Genomic DNA, 20,724 nt, shown 5'->3' with positions numbered 1-20,724 from the left:
CCTGCTCGAGGCCGACGCCTCGGAGGAAGTGGGCATACTGCCGGCCTCCCCGCACACCGCCGCCTCCGGCTTCGACAACTTCTTCCCGGTGCAGGAGGGCGAGGGCCCAGGCTGGGAGGGCGGCTCCAGCCCCTTCCTCCCCGTGAGCCCGGACGTGATAAAGCGGAGGCGTGGGGGCCTCATCGAGCAGCGCGACATCATCAAGGCCCACGAGGCGCACAAGATGCAGAGCACCCCGCAGGCCCGGCGCAAGGAGTGGGAGTGAGTACTCTGGGGGCGCGGGGGTCGGGTTGGGGAGCGGCCCAGCTGGGCAGCCAGGGAGGAGCGGCAGTGGGCAAGGCCCTGCCTGGGATCAGGTCGGGGGGGTTCCCTTGGAAAAGGGCCCAGCGAGACAGATGCGTGTGTCTCTAAAGAGGCCCCTGCGGGCAGCCCCCATGTCACTAACCAGCTGTAGGTCAACGCCTGTCAGATGGGGTGAATCAAGCTTGTTCCCCAAAACACACCTAGTTTACTAAGAGCCATGGAGAAAGGACGGGGGTCTGTTTCACACTGACTTCCCTGAAAAGAGGAGCTCTGTAAACCTCGGAGAAGCCACCAAAATGAGAGTCATCTATCTCGTCTTTCCTCTGGAGCTGCTGCTGACCCTGCTGTTTTTGATGTCATCCTTGGGTGAAGGATTACATTTTGGGGCCAGTCTTCAGTGGATGGAAAAGATTGACCAAGATCCACGCCTGTAACTTTACCTCTGATCTTTTTGTACAGAGCAAAAGGATCTATGTTCTGTCTTTGGCCGCCTTTCACCTAATTTGTGCCTGTTGAGAACTTGGGCTTTTATTCCCAGGAGTCGTACATTGAAGGGAGATAATATTTCCTTTAATTCCCAGCCTCCCCAGGTTTATCCCACACCTCAGGGCTTTGTTTTGTCCTTTGGGTGCCAGTGTTTATTCTGCGTGTTTGCGTGTCCTGTGGTCTGTATGTGTTTTTCGCCTCCTGCCTTAGATTGTTGAGCTGTGAGATGCCATCAAGGGCAAAGAAACTAGCAACAGGTGCTTTTTGATCATGGTGGTCATGCTGGAACCCACCTACATGGTTCCAGTGGACAGGAGGCAACGAGCTGGCCTCTGGTGGTCTTTCCCTGTGGGTATTAGTCTGTGCTGTGTGTTAGTTCATTCGTTCATTCACTGAGCCCGGATGCGTGCCCGAATCCTGGGATTCAGAGAGTCACTGGGCACCCACACAGATCTCAACAAACCTTCTTTCCTGTTGTTCATTTCCCAGAGCCGTTAGTCTATAAAACCTTACCAGCTCTCTCTAAGTGCCAACAGCATTCTAAGCCCCTTACCTATATTATTAACTCACTAGAGGCCCGGTGCACAAATTCATACATGGGTGGGATCCAGCCAGCCTGCCCTAATGGGGAACAATCAGGCCGGGCTGGCTGGGGGGAGGGGCTGCAGGCAGTTGGCCTGCTGGCCCCGCCCTCATCAGGGTTGGGGGGCCGATTGGGGTGTGGGGTGGCCAATTGGGGGTGGAGCTGGCCTGGGGAAGGGGCCACAGGAGGTTGGGAGGTGCCAATCAGGGCCCCGATCGAATTGGTTGGCTGCCACAGTGCACATCCTAACGGTGGGTCATTCTGGTCATTCCGGTCGCTTGGCTTTTATATATATAGATGTTAATCCTCACCATTCCTGTGAGGTAGTATAACGATGGTCCACATTTAAACAGTGAGGCACAGAGGAGTTCAGTGACTTTCCCAGGTCACTCCAGGACTTGCTGCATTGTTGCTGTGATTTGTCATTGATTCATGATTTGAACCCTGGCAGTCTGGTTCTAGAATCCATGCTTTTAACCACAATGACGTAGGGCCTTTTATTCCAGTTCCCATAGCCCTTAACTTCTTGTCTCAACCACCCATTGAGATGCCATGGCAAGAGCACTGGCTGGGGTTCTCATTCCCAGGGCCATTCAGTGGTGTGACCTCGAGTAAGTCACCTCATCGTGGCTTTGAAAACGAATAGGAGGACGTGGATGATCATTTGAATCCCATGCAGCTCTGACGGTTGGGATTTCTTTATATTCAGAAGCACTATATTTGTATACACCTACGTCTTGTCAAGGACTCTCAGGAAGACAACTCGAGGCCAGAGACTGTCTTGCACATTCTTCCTGTCACTCCATGTGTCATATGGCCTAACTCGAGAATGCCTACAGTCCTCCCTGAAAAACTAGCTTCACCACCACTGGCACTATGTGAATAGCTCTGACGCCTTTCTCTAAGTTAAACGTTTGCTAGTTGAAGGATATGTAGTCTAACAGCAGCTGCCTACATGGGGTGGTGATGGGGATGGTTGGGAAACTGTGTTTTCACCTGGGTAAGTCCATGAGAAGCTGGAGCAGGGCAGACAGACCAATGACCAGATCAACCTTCCTCAGTGTAACCATGGAAACCAGTGGCCCTGGTGAAGGAGCCATGTAGAGGTTAGGAAGGAGTGGCCGGGAGGTCAGAGGAAAGCCCGAGAGGACAGGGACAAAGACGTGAAAGAGGAGCATGCTCATCACAGCCATGCATGTGGGATGCTGCTGAGAGGGAAGATATCATGAGGATGGGGAAGGAAGGCTGGTCTGGCAACACGGAGGCGACCATGGGAGCAGTGTCAGAGGGTGACGGGCCAGGGCCAGTGCAGTGGGGTGAAAAGAAAATGCGAGGTGGCCGGGCCAGGGCTGAAGTGTAAGCTTCTTGAAAGCAGCATACAGAACAATGCCTCGTATGTAGTTGGCTCACAATAAACACTTGTTTTAAGAACGAGGAAATAAGTGCACCGAGGCGGGTTGAGACCTGCTCCAGCCAGCTGGCTTCCAGGGAAAGAGGCAGCTGAGTGTCCTGGGCCTTCACCTGAACAGTCAGCAGGGGGCGTGGGGCGTCTGTCCTCTGCCCCTTCAGCGCTGCTCAGGACCCTGTGCCTACTGCATACCACGGAGCCTTCTCTCTTCTGTCTCCTGCCTCTGGCTTCTCTGACTTTTGTTCTATAGACGGATCCTCTGCACGGGGACGGGGCAGTCACAGTAGGAAATCAGGAAGGATTCTCTGTCAGTGTCTCTGCCCCCCCAACCCCAGGGCCCACTCACCGCCCACACAGCTGACAGCCCACGGCACACCCGGCAGCTTTACAAATCCTGCCTCCCTAGCACCGACTCGGGACTCTGGTGATGCACAAAGCAGACGAGGACCCAGCCTGGGAGGTTTCCAGCATTTGGTGCCTTGGGCAGGGGGGCAGGGGGGAGCAAAGCTGGTAGTGGGAGGAGGTGAGAGGGGAGGAGGAGCCTCACGGGAAGGGTGTTTTTTACTGGAGGTAACTCAGGCAAAGCAGGCTTCCTTGTGCAGGCTGGGATTTCCCAAAGAACCTTCAAAAGCCCAACAACAACCCAGTAAGTTTTTTTTATTGATTTCAGAGAGGAAGGGGGAGGGAGAGAGAGATAGAATGATGAGAGAGAATCATTGATGGGCTGCTTCCTGCATGCCCCCTACTGGGGATCAAGCCCACAACCCGGGCATGTGCCTTGACTGGGAATCGAACCGGTGACCTCCTGCTTCATAGGTCGAAGCTCAACTGCTGAGCCACACTGGCCGGACCAAAGAACCTTTTTAATAGATTTCCTCTGGCCCCGTGTGCGGGTTACAGACCTCTCGGCTAGCAGGAAGTATCCCTTGTGTGCTAAGTTTTTAGTTTTAGCAAGTGGGCATGAAACCATGTGTTATTGGTATTTTAACATAATTCCGTTCAGCTTGTAAAATGTTTTCATATGTACTTCCTCACCTGGCCCTTTCAATGACCCTGTGAACTAGCTGTTATACTTCCTAATTTACAGGAAGGAAAAGTAGGCCTCAACGTTACAGGTGGTGCTAGGTTGAAAGACCCAGGTCGTCATGACGACTGCCACCATCTACTGGCTATGTGCTAGGGGCTTTGCATGCGTGGCATATTATAATGGAAATTATAAAGACTAGAAACATCTCACCTGGGACCCTTACTGCGTATGGATTTGGAAGAAAGGAAATTCTGTGCAACTTGTAAGACTGCGTAGGTTGGCAAAACTTACTCTATCAAGTGGGAAGCGGTGGCTCGGTAATCAGTACTTATCACACTCTTGTAATTGCCTGTTTACACATCTGTATCCTCTACCAGACTGCGAAGCAGAGAAGCGTGCCTGCTCCCCATTGTGTCTCTGTCACTTACAGCACTGCCCAGCACATAATAGACACTTAATAGGTATTTGCAAGATGAAAACACACCACGTGACTTTACACACTAGGAAACTCAGGCTTGATGAGTCGCAGTCCTCACGCAGTATCACACACCTTAGAGAGGATTCACATCAGGAACCTCTGACGTCAACGCCTATCTCGTTCCCCTGGGACTTTCTGCCCAGGTCAGTAGCCCCTGTGTGACGACACAGCGCTCAGCAAATGGCGGGAACCCAGTTCATAGCAGTTGGGCTTGATTCTAGCAGTGCTACCTGTAAACCCTGGGACCTCTCTCCCTGTTTAGAGTGGAGATGGGCAATAGTACTTACCTTGCAGGTGTGCTGCCAACTGTGACCACATTCATTCGATCACATATGCTGGCGTGGGTCCTCAAAATGCTGGTGAACCTCGGGGTTATCCAGGGCCCCTGCTCTTCCTGCCCCATCTTCCTGGGTGACCTCAAGCAGGTCCACGTATCTGTAGATGATTCCCAAAGGTGGATTTCTTAAGAACCCTGACTTTTGTAGCCAGATGCTAGCCTGGCATCTTCACGCTGTGGTCCAATCAGCATCTAAAGCTTAGCTTGGCTAAAGCAAAGCTCTTGGTCCTCTACTGACCCAACCTGGCCCCCTCAGACCTCCCCATCTACCCAGGTGCTCAGGCCAAAGATTCTCATTATCCTTTATTTCTCTCTTTCCCTTCCCCCCACTTCTGATCAGTCAGCAAGCCCTGTCAACACATCTCCCAAACATATTCCAAATCTGGACACTTCTCATCCGCACGGCTGCCTTCTCTTCTAAGCCATTGCAATGGCCTCCTAATTGGCATCTCTCCTTACATCTTTGCTTCTCTGTAACCAGGAATGTGTCTGTTCACACAATAGACAGGGACATTTGAGAACAATATAAATCAAGTATCTGTGACGTAATTTTCTTTGCACTCAGAGAAAAATCCCAGCCCCCTTCCCTGGCTCACAAGCCTATACCACGTGGTCTTTGAGTGGCTCCTGACCTCACCGCTATGGCTCTCTCCCTTGCTCCCTATACTTCTGCTTACTGACCTTCTTCCCGGCCAGGCCTAGCCTGCTGTGTCTCTGCCCTGGCTCCTCCCTCTGCCTGGAACGTTCTTTCTCCAGCTCTTAACAAGGTTGTTCCATTCTTGTCACTGAGACCTCGGCTTAAACGCTACCCCCTCAGAGAGGTTGCCCTTCACCACATAGTCTAAAATGGGCAGCTGGTAACTCTGGGTCACATTGCCCTGTGCAATTGACTGTCTCCTCTATAAGAGTGGAAGTGTCACATAACCTTGTCCAGTAGCTCCAGTGCTGGGAGCAGTGCCTGGCACCTAGACTCTCTGTGAGTACTTGTGAATGAATGAATGAGTGAGTGAGTGAATGCTAAACAAGCAGTTGGGGTGGTTATGAATACGATATAGATGCTCACCCCACCTATGACAGCCCCAAGACATACTGCCAGGTCTCTCCAGGGAGCTCAGGACACCAGGGGCCTAGGTCTAGAGCAGGTCAGCCCCTGGGTGTGAAAACCAGGTTGTTTGGGCTCCGTCCTCCTTCACACCTTTGTTTGATCACCACTGGACCATATTATTCAGCCTTGGGAAGAATATTCAAACTCTCTGACCTCGTTTTCCTCCTCTGTGAGCGACCCCAGCGAGCCTTTTGAATTGCTTTGAAGAGCATGTCAAATACGTAGTCCTGTGTTTGGCTGTTTTCTCCTGATGTCTCCCTCCTCACATTCGGGACCCTGCCACTTGCCATCGCTGTCTCTACGGCAGGGCCTCAGGGGGCGCAGAAGCCCATGGCGCAGAGCGGGCAGTCGGGGCTGGGATCAGCTTGTATGGGGGTCCCAGCTGCTCTTGGGATCAAATGAGGAAACACACAGTGACCGGCACATGGTAATGAGTCAGTGCTTTTAGGGGAGCAGAAACCTCCACATCACTGCAGTCCCCACCACTCCCCACTGCCTTAGACAGGGCTCATTCACTGAGGACCAGCATCTAAGTGTGACTTAGGCACCCAAGTTTGCAGCCCTGGAAGGTCCAGCCCCCAGCTCAGAGATGAGGTGTTTCAGGCTCTCCGGGGTGTAGGAGGACAGACTTGCAGAAACCTGAGCATTTGCCCGGGGAACACAGGAATCGTGCGCCTGCAACGCGGTTATCACCAGCCAACTCCACGTTTGAGAACAGAGCCAAGAAGGGACCTGGAGCGTATGCCCTGCCGTCTTAGGATTCTGAGCAGAACAGGAAGCCACTGAGAATCCAGACAACTGGGCTTCCCCCTGGCAAGTGACACAGTTCAGGTGACTCTTGGAGACTGGCTTTATGATGGGCCTTTGGGGGGAACGTCACCACACATCTTTGAATTTCTTCTTCTGTCCTTTTCCTGGATTTGAAAACAGGGTCTTTTTCTAGGTCTGGTCCCCAGTGACTGTCCTTTCTCTACCGCTTTCCCTCCTTCAAACCTCCTGGCAGTTGTATAAAAGCTTCCCCTAGAGAATAGGATACGCGTGGTGGGGAGATGAACAGTGTGCTTCCTGGGCTGGCGCCCAGCCCCTCGCTCTCTCGCTCACTGTCTCACTGCCTGGTGACTCTCACCTGTGCTCCTTCCCGAAGCCACTGGATGGCCCTAGAGAAAGCAGAAGTGTCTCCATTTCTCCAGAGCATGGTGCCCGGAGCCAGGGCTCAGCAGGGTCAAGTGTTTCTCTGTTCTCCTGGTTTTTACCTTCAAGGTCACACCAAGGACGAGGGGCAGGGGAGGAGAGTTTGTGACTGCAGCCTGGCGCTCAGTCCTGATGGGCCCATGTGTCCAGTCCATGTCTGTGCTTTGCTTTTATGGCACCATTAGAGTCCTATCCCTGTTTTGAGGGGCTGGTGAGCCAGTCTCTCCTCTTCCCTACCCCTGCCACCTCCATTCGGCTGGCATGGGCCATGCCTGAGTATCTTCAGAAGGAGACTGTTCAGCCTCCCCAACATGTCAAGATATGAAGAGATTCTTCTCCCTAAGCCACCTTTTAGAAGAAAATGGAAAAAGTGGCGCCCTCTAGTGTGAGCTGCACAATTTGTCCCACTCTCCCTCTTTTTCTCGATAAATTTTTTCTTGTTTCATGGTGCCCCCAAGTGGCCATTTCTGCGAACTACACCCACCATGTCTCACATGGAAGCTTTTCACAGAATGTTACCTAGCTGGAACCCAGGAGTAGCCTAGTGGTCACCCATCATGTCCGAGGTAAGGACACAGAAGCCAGAAGGTGGAAGGGCCTTGCAGAGCAGGGTGAGAACCTGGGGATTCCAGTCTCATCCAGGGCTTCCCAAGAGCTCACCTGGACGCATGGTTGGAGATGAGCCTAGGGTGGTTTTCTTCAGATGTCACTGAATGGATGACACATGTAGAAAAAGAAATACTCAGTGCTGAAGAATGAACACACACACACACACACACACACACACACACACACACACACACTGTACCTGCATTATTCCAGACACTGCGATAAACAAGATCTTTAAAAACACGATCTCACATAATTTTTCGTTGAGTGTTCAGATGAGAAAGTGAGGCACAGAGAAAGAAGTGCATCGCCCAGGCCATGCAGTCAGTCAACTGTGCTCTTTAGACTCTGCTGTTTCCCGTGGCTGCGCCTCCTCTCAGCCCGGCACCCTGGGGAGGACTGCTCCGGGCCCACTCCTACCCGATCTGCCCGTCTTTTTTCTCTTCTGCTGTTGGTCTCTCTCTCCCTCTCCCTCCGCCCCCCCCCTTCCTCTTTTTCTCTTCAAAGCCCACAAAGTGGAGAAGGAATGAATAAATGCAGAGCTGGGAACGTTTGGTCCCTTCCCTCCCTCCCTCCCTCCCTCTGTCCTTTACCTGGGACCTCTGTGCAGACCCTCTTTAGTGCTGCACACATCCCGGTACCCAGCCCACTGCTCCTGTCAGACTGTCACCTCACTGCCTGCTGACCTTAGAGACAGGAAGCCTACGTCCCTTCCCAAGTTTATGGAGCGTACAGGGAGGAGTTAGGTAAATTCCCTTTCTGTTCATAGAGAGCAGAGATACTTGGTACTCGGGGCCAGTGCTCCTGGAGGCGGCCTGACATACCTGACCTGGGTACACTGAGGTCAAGTCCACGTCATCCATGGTGGTTCCTCTCTTTCTCACATTTCTTACTTAAGCTGGAAAAAGACTTGTGCCTCCTTTTCCATCTGTCGTGACAATCATATTAGACATATAGGTCTGCATTTTTCTTTTATTCTTTTGCTTTTAAAAAAATTAACACTGTGTCCTGGGCACCGTTGTGACAATCATATTAGACATATAGGTCTGCATTTTTCTTTTATTCTTTTGCTTTTAAAAAATTAGCACTGTCTCCTTGGCAGCTCTGGAAAGATGTCCACCCGTCTCTTTAATGCTGCCCAGTGTTCCTTAGCGCTGACCTGCCGTTATTCACGCCACCGCTCCCCAGGGGAGCTTCTGCTGGCTTTGTCATTCCACCGGGCCTGCCCCCTTGTGCCTTTAGTTCTCTAGGACAGAGTCCTGGAAGCGGCTGCTGCGGAGGAGGGCTGCCCACACCATGCCCTCGCCCCTGAGGACTGGCGCCTCTCCCCAACACCCCTCCTGTCATCTCGGCCTCAGATTGAAATGTGAACTTTCGCAGCCTGTGTTCTCTCTCCGGCCCCTCTGAGAGGCCCCATGAATTAATAATCTGCCAGCAGGAAACAGAGCGATGGAGTCATTAATTGTCAGCCGGCATACCTCACCTCTCAGGCTCGCTAATGAGCACGCTGGCAGCTTCGGTTTCATCCCGAGCCAGAGCCACGCTTCAGGGACGCGTGTGGCCCAGCTTGTGGCATCCGGCGCTGAGGGGAGAGCCCCGGAGCCTCCCTGGGTGGGCTGGGGGCGGCCTGGCCAGAGGCTTGCTGAGTTCAGAAGTTCCTCCAGGGAACCCTGCGTGCTGCCTGGTGGAGGGAGCCCATGGGAACGGGCCGGGTGGGGGCCGGCATGGGGGTCAGTGTCCAGGTGGTGCCAATGGCAGGTGCTGCTCTCCGGCCCACATGGCAGGTTAGCGATCCCGGTTCTGCCGCAGGGGAATGGTACGTGCCCAGCTGTGTTGGGTGGAGTTGTCTCAGGGAGGAGCCTTCAAGCCACAGGCTCCCTCTCGGGGGAGGAGGCCCAGGAAGATCACTGCACACAAGTACCATTCCCACCCCACGGCCCTCCTTCCCAGCACACACTCCAGGGTGTGTAACGTGAGGCCTGGCAGTGCACGGCGCCGGCTGACGTCGGGTTGCTCTAGGGAGGTTCTGTAGGGAAGCTGCCACCATTGGGCCTGGCCACGCCTCTTCACCTCTCTGGGCGCTGCTTGCACTGTGGGTTGGAGGTGGCACCCCCACTGCTGTGGTCAAGGGCACAGGTTGTAGGGCCAGCTGCTGTTTCCATCCCAACTCTGGCCCCTGCAGGCTGGGTGGTGTTGGGTCAGTCACCTCACCTCTCTGGGCCTCAGTTCCTTCATCCCTTCTTATCTAGAGCTCATCTTAGTCTGTAATGGAGGCAAACACCCGTCAAATAAAAATCACCCTTTTCCATGTTTGCAAGCTGGTGGACAGATGGACCCAGATGAAACCTTTCCGGCCGCCTGGCTGGGACTCAGCCTCCTCCCCATGCTCCCCAGGTGGGCCGTGGAGCCACTTTGGGGCCATGAGTCCAAACGCAGAGCCACCTCCTCTGGGCCGGGGTGCAGGTGCCGCTTCCTCCTCCACTGGGCCACGGGCACCGAGGACCAGGCTGTGTCAGACTCTCCTCTGTCCCCCATGCCCAGGACACCTACCCCCCCCACCCCCATCCCCGCAGGGAGGGCGAGCCTGCTTCTCACAGACTGGACTCCCGGACACAGGCTGGGAGACAGGGGTGAGCGTGGCAGATGTGTACTGGGGGGCTCTCGGGATCAACGCCTGGAGAGAGGAAGGGAGGAAGCAGGGTTGGGCAGAGGGAGAAGTTGGACTGTGATGCATCACAACGAAGACCTCGGGTGACCTCATGGTGGGGCGGTTGGGGACTCTGAAGCTTGAATGCCTTTTCAGAGTCGTCCTCAGTTGCATCAAAGAGGCCAGGCCTTTCTTTTCCCTCATTGGCCAGTCATTGTGTGCAGACTGTCCCACCAGGTGTCATGGCCTTGGTGCAGGTGGCCAGCCTCAGCCGGGGCAGTTCCCAGGCGACTGACAGCCATGGCCTCTGTGCCAACAGCGTGCTGGCGGCTGGGGCATAGGCCCTGCTGTCCTGGGGAGACAGGCACGTCACAGCATCCACTATGCTGCGGTGGGGCTGCTGGCCTGGCTGCTTGGGCACCACGCAGAGGGAGGGCATCGAGTCCCACCATCCCTGCAGCCCAGCCTCGCCCCTGAGCAGAGGCACAGGGCCTGGCCAGAACCTTCTGGAACACCAGCGGGGACTTGCTCCCCTGAGTGCTTGCCTCTCTGCTCCGAGCTCTCCCCACACCTGTACAGACGGTTGGCGCCTCTTGGTTGGAGCCTCTCGGTGGAGGTCTGAGTCTCTCCTCACCTTGGCCTGTGAGGATCTCTGCCCCCTGGCTCCCTGCAGGTGCGCCCAGCATAGTGAAAGCTGAGAGTCCTTGGAATTAGGCAGACCTGTTGTGTTGCTCACAGCCTGGCGTCTAGGAAGTAAATTGTTTCTCCAAGTCTGTGAGCTGCTGTTGCAGATCAATCCAACCCGAGGAGGGGGCCATGGGAACCTCTGATGGTCAGAAGCACAGGCAACAGCCTGGATTTGTCACGGCATCTGAAGTGGGAGGGCTGAGGGGGTGTCTTGTGGGACTGAACCCCTAACCTGTGGAATCGGATGCTGTCTCCTGGTTGAAAGTGTCAGAACTGCATTGACTTTAGGCCATCCAGCTGGTGGCCTGAGGATCATTCTTCCCACACACACATTGGAATTGGGTCCCTGGACCTAAAAAATGATCCTACCCTGGAATTGACCTCCCTTCTGAGGTGGAGGGAGGGAATGACCCTTGACGTGTAACCTGTCCATCATTATTCTTCACCTTCACCTGTTTCCTCCCTGCACCTGTGGAATCGGATGCTGTCTCCTGGTTGAAAGTGTGAGAACTGCGTTGACTTGTAGGCCATCCAGCTGGAGGCCTGAGGATTGTTCTTCCCACACACACATTGGAATTGGGTCCCAGGACCTAAAAAATGATCCTACCCCAGAATTTACCTCCCTTCCGAGGTGGAGGGAGGGAACAACCCTTGACATGTAACCCGCCCGTCATTATTCTTCACCTTCATCTGTTTCCTCCCTGCTACCCCAGAATTTACCTCCCTTCCGAGGTGGAGGGAGGGAACAACCCTTGACATGTAACCCGCCCGTCATTATTCTTCACCTTCATCTGTTTCCTCCCTGCTTTTCCCCAGATGAAGCGTGTGAAGCCTGGTCCCTCGCGTCTGGTCTTTGCCTGGCCCTGGGGAAGCCCTGGGTGCTGCCTCCCAGCCCTGTTTGATCTGGGCAGTTTAATGTTCTCTCAGTCTTGTTTCCATTGCCTATAAAATTGTCAACCATTTACAAACATGTAATGGTACATATTTTTCTCTCATTACAAAGACACACTCCTTGGGAAACAATTGGAGAGTATGGAAGAGTTTAAAGAAGAAAGTAAAAATCACTCAGCATCCACTTACTCCAGTCCAAACACTGCTAACATTTGGAGTGTTTTTCCCTCTGGTCTTTTTAGCATTATATGTGACATACAGACATGTTATTAATTTCTTCCCCCTCCGCCCCCAAATTGTTTTTAATATATACTTTTCTATCCTGCTATATGTGACATACAGACATGTTATTAATTTCTTCCCCCCCCCCAAATTGTTTTTAATATATAGTTTTCTATCCTGCTTTTTTTTACTTGTCATTATACTGGGAGCAGTAGAACAACATTATCCAATGTTGTTTGAAACCCTGATTTATAATGGCTGATGGTTGACATTCAGGGGAGAGTTTGGTGCGATGATGCTGTTGTTAAGCGAGGGATACAGGTAGACTTAGTTCCTGTCCTGCTTCTCAGTCTTCCTCCCCACGGAGCTCTTGACCAAGGGAACTACAAGTAGGAAGTTTCTATATCTATATCTATATCTATATCTATATCTATATCTATATCTATATCTATATCATCTATCTATCTATATAAAAGCCTAATATGCAAAGTGTTCCCTCGGGAGTTTGACTGACCTGGAGTTCGATCGCTCGCTATGACATGCGCTGACCACCAGGGGGCGGTATGAAATGAAGGAAGGCCCTGGCCAGCAGCCGGCAGCTGCTAGGGACCCTACCTGTGCATGAATTTTGTGCACTGGGCCTCTAGTTGTATTATATTTTAGCTCGGGCCGAGCACCTGCAACCAGCATGTCCACGTTCCTATCCCCATTGGTCTAAGGGAAGCCTCCACTCCCCACCCTGGAACCTTAGAGGACCTTGATGGGCCTTGGGTGTGATTTACTTACATGGTTCTGTGTGGCTTTGGGCAGACGAGTTAACCTCATCTGTGTAATGGGGATCACAAACATGCTCACCCCTTAGCGTTTTGCACAGATTAAATGAGGTGAGCATATCACTGTACCTAGATAGTAAATGATCAATACGCGATGGCTCTGTGTGGCTTTGGGCAGACGAGTTAACCTCATCTGTGTAATGGGGATCAGAAACATGCTCACCCCTTAGCGTTTTGCACAGATTAAATGAGGTGAACTTATAATGTGCTTATCACTGTACCTATAGTAAATGATCAATAAGCATTAGTTATATCATTTTCTTATCATTGGGCATTTACATGGTTTTAAAACTTTTCGCTATTTTAAACTAATTTATCAATATTCAACAAATACTTATTGAGTACTTATTAAGTGCCGGGGTAGCCATGCTTAGACAGGTGTCTGAGCTCATGGAGTTTAAATTTTGGTGGAGAGACAAGATAAATAGACACCGTAAGTTCTGGCGATGCCAAGGGCTATGAGTAAAATTAAACCAGATAATATACTGAACCAAGAAAGGGGTGGCCACTTCAGGTAGGGTGGTCAGGGAGGACCTTTCTGAATAGCGACCTGAATGACAAGGAGATCTGGGAAAGGGTGAGTTGGAAGACTCTGAAGTGGGTGTGAATTTGGTAGAGTTCAGTCAAAATTCAGAAGCAGTGAGTGAGCAAAGAGCGGGTGGGGAGGGTCTGGGAGGTGGGCAGGGGCCACCTGTCATAGAGAGCTTTTTGGTGGGCAGGGCAAGGAGTGTGGACTTTATGGCAAAGTGGAAATGACACCCACTGGAGGGTTTCCTGTTTGGAGTGACACGCAGTCAGTGGTCACTTGCCTCACATGGGCTCCTGAGAGCCAATTATGCCTGTCCCTTCCCAGCTAACTCTTGAGTGACATCACAGGGTTTGAAACCGCCACAGTGAGAGTATTTGCACCACAGGAATGTGTAGCACGTGCTACAGGTACCTTTACCAGCTCAGCACGGGGACAAGCCTTCTAGGTTTTAAAAACACTTCTTTAGCTGCTCTGTGGAGAATGAATTATAGGGGGATGATACCGCAGTGAGCATTCTTGAACATACTGTTTTGACTGTAGTTCTGAGTATTTCTTTAGGAGGAATTATTAGAAGTGATATGACTGCATAAAATTATCTCATTGCTCCCTACTGAAAGTTTTCACCAATTTATACTTCCAATAGCAGTGAGAGACAATTTTCCTGTACCCTTACTAATAGTGATTATTAGCAAGGAGAAAAGAAAAAGAAAAAACAAAAATTGTTAGATAAACTTAGTATCCTATTTGATTATTAATGATTGGATGTTTGTCGATCATTTGTGTATCTTCTTTATTGAATTATTTATTCATGTCCCATGCTCCATTTTTTAAAATGGGTGTTTTAATCAATATTTTTCTTATTGATTTGTCAGAACTCTTTACACGTTAAAAGTATTAAGTTTTTGTTATTGCAAATATTTTTCCTTAATTTATTTTTTACTCTTTTAACCTTTTTTTTTTTTAATATATAGGAGTGTTACATTTGTAAGGAATAAGATCTATATTGTTTATTCCAGTGCCTTCATGTTTAAAAAACACTTCTCCATCTTAAGGCCAGAGGAATATTCATTTACGTTTTACATACATTAAAAAAAATACATCCTAATCCACCTGGAATTTATTTTGGTTTAAGATCTTAGGTAATAATTGACCACTTTATTCTAAATGGTTAACCAACTTTCCCAACACTATACAGGGTGGGGCAAATGTAGGTTTACAGTTGTGAGTATGTGAAACTGGATTTATTCTTATATTATTATTTATTAATTATTGTATTATTTTCCACATGAACAGTTGTAAACCTACTTTTGTGTACCCTGTATATTGAACAAGTATTTCTTTCTTCACTGTTTTTTAATGGTATCTGTATTGTCATCTACAATTTGTATATTAGGGTCTGTTCCTGTCTCTGTTTAGTTCCATTGATCTATTATTTCCTCATTACCACGCTGTTTTAATTTTTAGCTTTATAATGTATTAGAATATCTGCTAAGGCAAAGTCCCATTTAGTACACTTTAGAATCACTTTGTAATAATAGAAAAAATGAGGACTTTGTTGGGAATTGCAACAACCTTTAATTGGTTTGGGTAAAAAGGACATTTTTAAAACTTATTTTTTCCATCTTGGAGCATGGTATTTATTCAAGACTTCTCTTACCTTCTGTAGTAAAATATTATAATTTCCTTCCTTTATACAAATTCTATTTCTATGTATCTTGTTAAGGGATTTTTCTACCCAGATATAGTTTTTTATTTCTAATATGAACAAGAATTTTTTTTCAACATGTTATTAGTAATCTACAAAGTAAATTGTTTCTCTGAGTTCTGGACATGCTATAACATTTTGTACACGTATGTTGAACATCTATTGGTGTCGCATCAAAATTCGAACATCCAGGGTCCGTAAAGCTCTGCTTCGAGCACCGTCTGTCCCTCCAGCTCCAGCTCCTCACCTCTGTGCCTCTGTCCCCTGGGCCCTGCCCATCTCCTTCTCCCACATGCTAAGCTCTTCATTTTACCACTTGGCACAGTCTGTTCCTTTTACCTGGAACTTCCCATTCTGTTCTCTGTGCAGGTGATTCCTTTTCACCCTTCAGGTCAGGGCTCACGTCTCCTCTCTTCCCAGGGGATTTCCTGGCCAGAGAATCACATGATAAAATCAAGGAAGGTTCAGATTGGAAATATTTCTCCCATGAATTTCAGAAGACTAGAGTATATTTTCCCAATGTGGTGTCTTTGTTTTTTGTGTCTGACCAGTGTGTGGAGGCCATGCCTGTGAGATGGCCCTTAGGGCTGGACGTTGTGTCCTGCCTGCTCCCAGATTGCTCGACGTTGCAGATGATGTGAAACCACTCGGCACTATCAGTCACTCTCCGGTCTAGAGGCTGAGCCCCTAATGACCAGGCTGCATGCACTCACCTCAGCGTCCCCCGCACCTAGCGCCGTGATGGGCAGTGACAGGCTCTCGGCGCTTGCTGGATGCTTTTTAATCACATCACTTCCTTGGCAGCTTTCCTCGTAGATATGCTTGCCCTGGCAAAGGCTTATCAGGCTGAGCCCCTAATGACCAGGCTGCATGCACTCACCTCAGCGTCCCCCGCACCTAGCGCCGTGATGGGCAGTGACAGGCTCTCGGCGCTTGCTGGATGCTTTTTAATCACATCACTTCCTTGGCAGCTTTCCTCGTAGATATGCTTGCCCTGGCAAGAGGCTTATCAAGGCATCTTTCCCCCCAAAAGGCAGGTCTAGCCCAGCGAGACAGTCTGGTACTAGCTACCATCTGGTCACAGGTGCAAAGCATTAAAACAGACTTTCCTGAAAGAAGGCCAAACCCATCCTCGCGAGGAGACAGCATCTTTTCCATTTAAGAAGCACCTCTGTGGAGTTCTGTTCAAGTTCACCCGGTCTCCCAAATATAGGTTTCATACCTACTAAGTGCAAGGGAACAGAGGTAGGGGCTGTGCCAGCGAGATGCCCAGAACGCTCACTCTAGACTGCGTGGTAAACAGATTGTGGTACATGGCATTCAAGTCTTTATGCAACAATAGGAACAACAGAAAATAATCAGGACTTACAGTTACAGAACGCTTTATACTTTTCAGAAGTTCTTTACGTCAGTTATCTCAGCGTGATTTGGTGACCACAGTCTCAGGCAGTTACCTGTGACCAGGTAGAAGCTTTCTTTGGAAAACGGCCTCCAGCGTGGGGCTTCCTATTTTGGGGGTTGCGTGAGTGTGCGGAGGAGGAGGGACGGGGACAATGTCGTGCGTGTCCACAGAAGGAGGTGATGGAGCCAAGACTGAGAAGCTTCCGTCCCGAGGAGTGAAACCTTACATTACTGATTCCCAGCCCTGCTTCCTGCTTCCCCACGGGTGTCTTGAAATTCTTCAAAGGAAATTAATTGTAATTTACTTCAATTTTTCAAATACCCATACGTGCCGCGCAGCACAATGCTTCCGGGCAGGGGTGGCCCAGAGGAGGTGGACTGGAAGTTGTATGTGTGTCAAAGAAGCTGTCAGTCAGCCAGAGAACAGTAGGCACTGAAACACCCCCAAATTCGGGGGAGTGATTGGTCTGAGCTCATGCCTGCAGGGTAGGCAGAGACAAAAGGGAGCGGGGTCGGTTCCTAAAAAGTTGATACCGCTTGCTGGTGGCCAGGGTGACTCCGTGCTCCCCACAGAAGGTGCCCTGTCCGGGGCCACAGATGTTAAGCTGCCCAGCTGGTCCCCGAGTCTGGAAAAGCAGGCTCCCGAGTCCCCAGGGAGGCTGCCAAATCTGTGTTTACGGTGGTGAGGCCTCACTTTACTATTAACTGGTTAAGTTATTGATTCAGTGCCCTTGACATTTGTTTGTTGATACCTGCTCAGTCAAAGAACACAATGGGGGTGGCCATTCTTTTTCTTCCCTCCCTAAACTAGCTCGCTAGGCTTGCCTGCCGTAGTGCGTGGTGAACGCAGGCACGTGGGTCACAGTGCGGTCTGGGCTCAGAACTTACAAGGCATCGCCTTGGATGGAGGAGCTCACCGCTGGCTGGGCCTGGAAGGGATCCACATGTGCCGAGTGCCGTCTCTGTCTTCCTCCTCCTGCCCTGCTGGGCTTGCATGGACGTGGGAGCTGTGGGCAGCTGCAAGTGTGTTTGGGCTGGAGGCAAACTCCTGTGTGTTCTTTGCCTGATTCCCCGCAGCACAGTAGGAAAGGGGCCAGAGACAGTGGCTGGCGGTAGGAGAGCCTCTGTTTTGGGAGCGCGAAGCAGCCTGGGATGGAAGAAAGGAGGAGGGGAGAGTCAGGGAAGCCTGTTTCGTCTCGTCCCACGCTCAGAAACAGAATTGCCATGTCTACTTGTTCGCAGTTGTGCTGGCGAGGCAGTCGCAGCATGAGAACCGCATGGACCTGGGCTCCGGCCTGCGCTGTAAGGGCTGTAAGGATAGCAGCTCTGCTTCCTGTTTTTTGGAGGGTGGCACAGGGACAGGGGGTTGCTTTAGAGGAGAAGGGCACAGGTGTGAAGGGCATAGGACTTCCTCTTTGTTCCCCATCTTGTTCTTGACCCTTCTCTTTCCAGCTGCCCCCAAAGAGCCTCCCAGTGGCCTGCCTCCCTACTTCCTCTGTGGGGAGCGGGCCAGCCCCTGTCACCAGATGGCAGGGGACCCAGAGGCCTCTTCCAGCTACAGAACGCCCTGGCTCTGTAATATCCCAGAAGGAGTGTGAGGACATGGTCATGTCCTGGTTCTTAGTCTTCAGATAAACTCAGATGTCCTTCATTCTCATCTTCCCACACCCTTCTGTCCCCTTTCTTCTACCCCCATCTCCCCACAAGAGGTGGCAAATGTGGTGAACCAGTTGGCTCAAATAGTGGCATTTCACCCCACATGAGAGCATGTGTCTTATGATCAATAAAAACGTATTTTAAAAAAGATAAAGAAAATATATGATCTTCCTTAAGCTGTTCTTCCTCCCATCCCACCTCATATCTGGTTCCCTTCCCACATTCTCCATCTCATTCTTCCCTGTTGCTATAGCCGAAATCCTAGGAGCAATCCTCCCCCTTCCCTTTCTCTGCCTCTCCAGGCAGCCCCCACGTCATTCATTCAACCTGCAATGCCCCTTGGCAATCTCCTCCTGTCCTTCCCCACGGGCCTTGCCGCAACGGAAACCCTCTCTTCGACTCTCCTTCCTCATGCTCTCCCACATGAAACCCTGCAGGGAAAAACCCTACTTTTTAATAGCATAGTCCTCCCTTGCCCTGGAGGACGCCAGCTCTGTTGGGTGAGTACTTTGATAAGCCACTCGGGGACATGGTGGAGTAACTGCGGACGCTCACTGGATTGCCACCACAGGAAGTCAGCTCAACTCACTGCAGAAGTTCTGTTGGGCCGCCTGGTATCCGCTGGCCAGGGTGGCCGATGAATTGCTTAGAACAGTGGGCCCTCAACGAAGCAGGGGGTAACCTTGACACACACAGGTAGGAGTCGGGGAATATGCCAAGTTAGAAAGTTAAACACTGTCCCACTTGACAAACCTGGCCCCGGCCGCACCTCACTTGTTGTGTTAGTGGTTCACGCAGTAACGACCATCCAAGTTCCGCCAAGGAGACATCTGTGTAGGGGAAGCATCTTTGCATTGGCTCCTGAATTCCATTGGTTCAAAGAGAATCCTCAGCAACTTGGGAGATGATACCGCTCCTGGCCCACCACACGGAGCACCCCCAGCACTCACAGGAAGAAGAGGGAGGTAAGGATGCTTGCATATTCTTCTTTCTGCAAATGACCACCACTCAGTCACCTTGGAGCCCACCTGGCAGCTGGCTCTCAAGGTAAGATGGCATCCTTTTTCAGACTGTCTCCTTATATGCTCCCAGCAGGGCTGACTGCTCAGAGTCTGGGGCACGGGGCAGTCTTATTTACCTCGCTAGACTGCACTGTTCTTTGGGGTACTTCCAGGATGGTAGAGGGTATGGCCGGAGCCAGTCTGGTTCAGCATCTGTGAGGTCACCACACAGGTGCCACCCTGTCCTTGTATCACAGCCTAGAGTTTTGCCTCTGCCGGAAACGGAGGACGAAGTGGATCCCAGCTGTAGGATCTGGGCTTGCTTGACGCCAAGTGTTGCATTCTGAGCTTCTGAGCGCGTGAGAATAGTGGGCCTAATGGTAAAGCTACTAGAGCTGATCTAATTAATACAGCAGACCCCTGTTTCATTGTAGGGGCTACACGCCTACAATATTCTTGGACTTACTGCTGTCAGCTTCTTTTTGCTCTTGGTGTTTGGGTGGCATTAGTAAGATGATCAATGCCATGTTCAGTTCATGTTCACAACGCCTTGGCTTGGCTCCCTAAATCAAGAAGTGCACAGAAATAAAAATTATGAATTTGCCTCGGTCCAACTTCTCTCTTTGCTCACCCCATTCTTCGTTGGCACCTGTGCCCTTGGGGACTCTTGCATCCTGTCATTTGATTGGGAGCACATTCTCAGAGGATGGGTGACACCATGACATGTGCCAGTTGTGTCCCTGGGAAACGCTTCTGAGTGGCTGGTGGGGCTGTGGCTCCTACTGGGTCATCGTGTTACTTTCAGTTGCCTGTGTTGGAATCAATGGCATCTGGTGCTTCCCCTCTCCAACTCACACCCCTCTTCCAAACGTTCTTGAGAACTGGATCTGGGGGAGCCTCTCTCAATTCCAGCAGAATCTGGGCCACTGCCTTCTAAGCTTGAGGTGTTACCCCGTGTTGTAGGGTGGTTTGGCAGAGCTACCTCTCAAGGCTAAGTTCTTCCCAGATGTTGTGTCTCCTGTTGCTGGCAGGTGCCAGGAGGAAAGGGCTGTCTCAGGGTTCAAATATCAAGACTATCCAGGCTTCTCTGAGGACTGGTTACCCGAGCTAGAGAACACCTGATTGTTATTCCATTGGGGATCCTTCTTCCTATCCAAATAGAACTCTATTAAAAAGTTAAATCTATGTATTCACAGTATGGTGTATTAACTTGTCTCTTGATGCCATAACAAGTGACTACAAGTTTATTACCTTTCAGTCCTGTGCCTGGGTCTTATCGGCCAGAAATCATGGTGTCAGCAGACTGTTCCTCCTGGAGGCTCCAGGGGACACTGTGTCCTGCTTGCTCTGCTTGCTGGCAGAATTCACTTCTTTGCAGTGTGGCTCTTGGTCCCAGTTCTCTTGCCAGAGGTAACCTCACGGCTCTCTCCTCCTCCTCCTGGTGACTGCCGCAGTCCCTGGCTTGCCACCTCCCTCCTCCATCTTCAAAGCCAGCGATAGTGGTTGACTCTTTCTCTTGTCACATCCCCCTGACCCACTTTTTTGCCTTCCTCTTCTGCTTTTAAGAGCTCACATGATCAGATCAGGGGTCAGGTAATTAGATAAGCGAGACCCTGATAATCCTG

The 20,724-nt window shown here is 50.8% G+C and overlaps 1 protein-coding gene across 1 annotated transcript in view; it reads left to right on the top strand.

Annotated features, from left to right (window-relative positions):
* Positions 1-6: 6 nt before the first annotated feature.
* CACNA1E (calcium channel, voltage-dependent, R type, alpha 1E subunit) overlaps positions 7-20,724 on the top strand; it is a 340,306-nt gene continuing 319,588 nt past the window's right edge. The window contains exon 1 of the mRNA XM_005880270.2: positions 7-261. Coding sequence (XP_005880332.1) covers positions 224-261 — 38 coding nt within the window. The 5' untranslated portion in view covers positions 7-223. The remainder of the gene's footprint in view (positions 262-20,724) is intronic.

This window comes from Myotis brandtii, unplaced genomic scaffold, assembly GCF_000412655.1.
Source record: "Myotis brandtii unplaced genomic scaffold, ASM41265v1 scaffold630, whole genome shotgun sequence".
Lineage (NCBI taxonomy): Eukaryota > Metazoa > Chordata > Mammalia > Chiroptera > Vespertilionidae > Myotis > Myotis brandtii.
The sequence above is the reverse complement of the archived record's forward strand: the minus strand, read 5'-3'. Positions and strand labels throughout refer to the sequence as shown.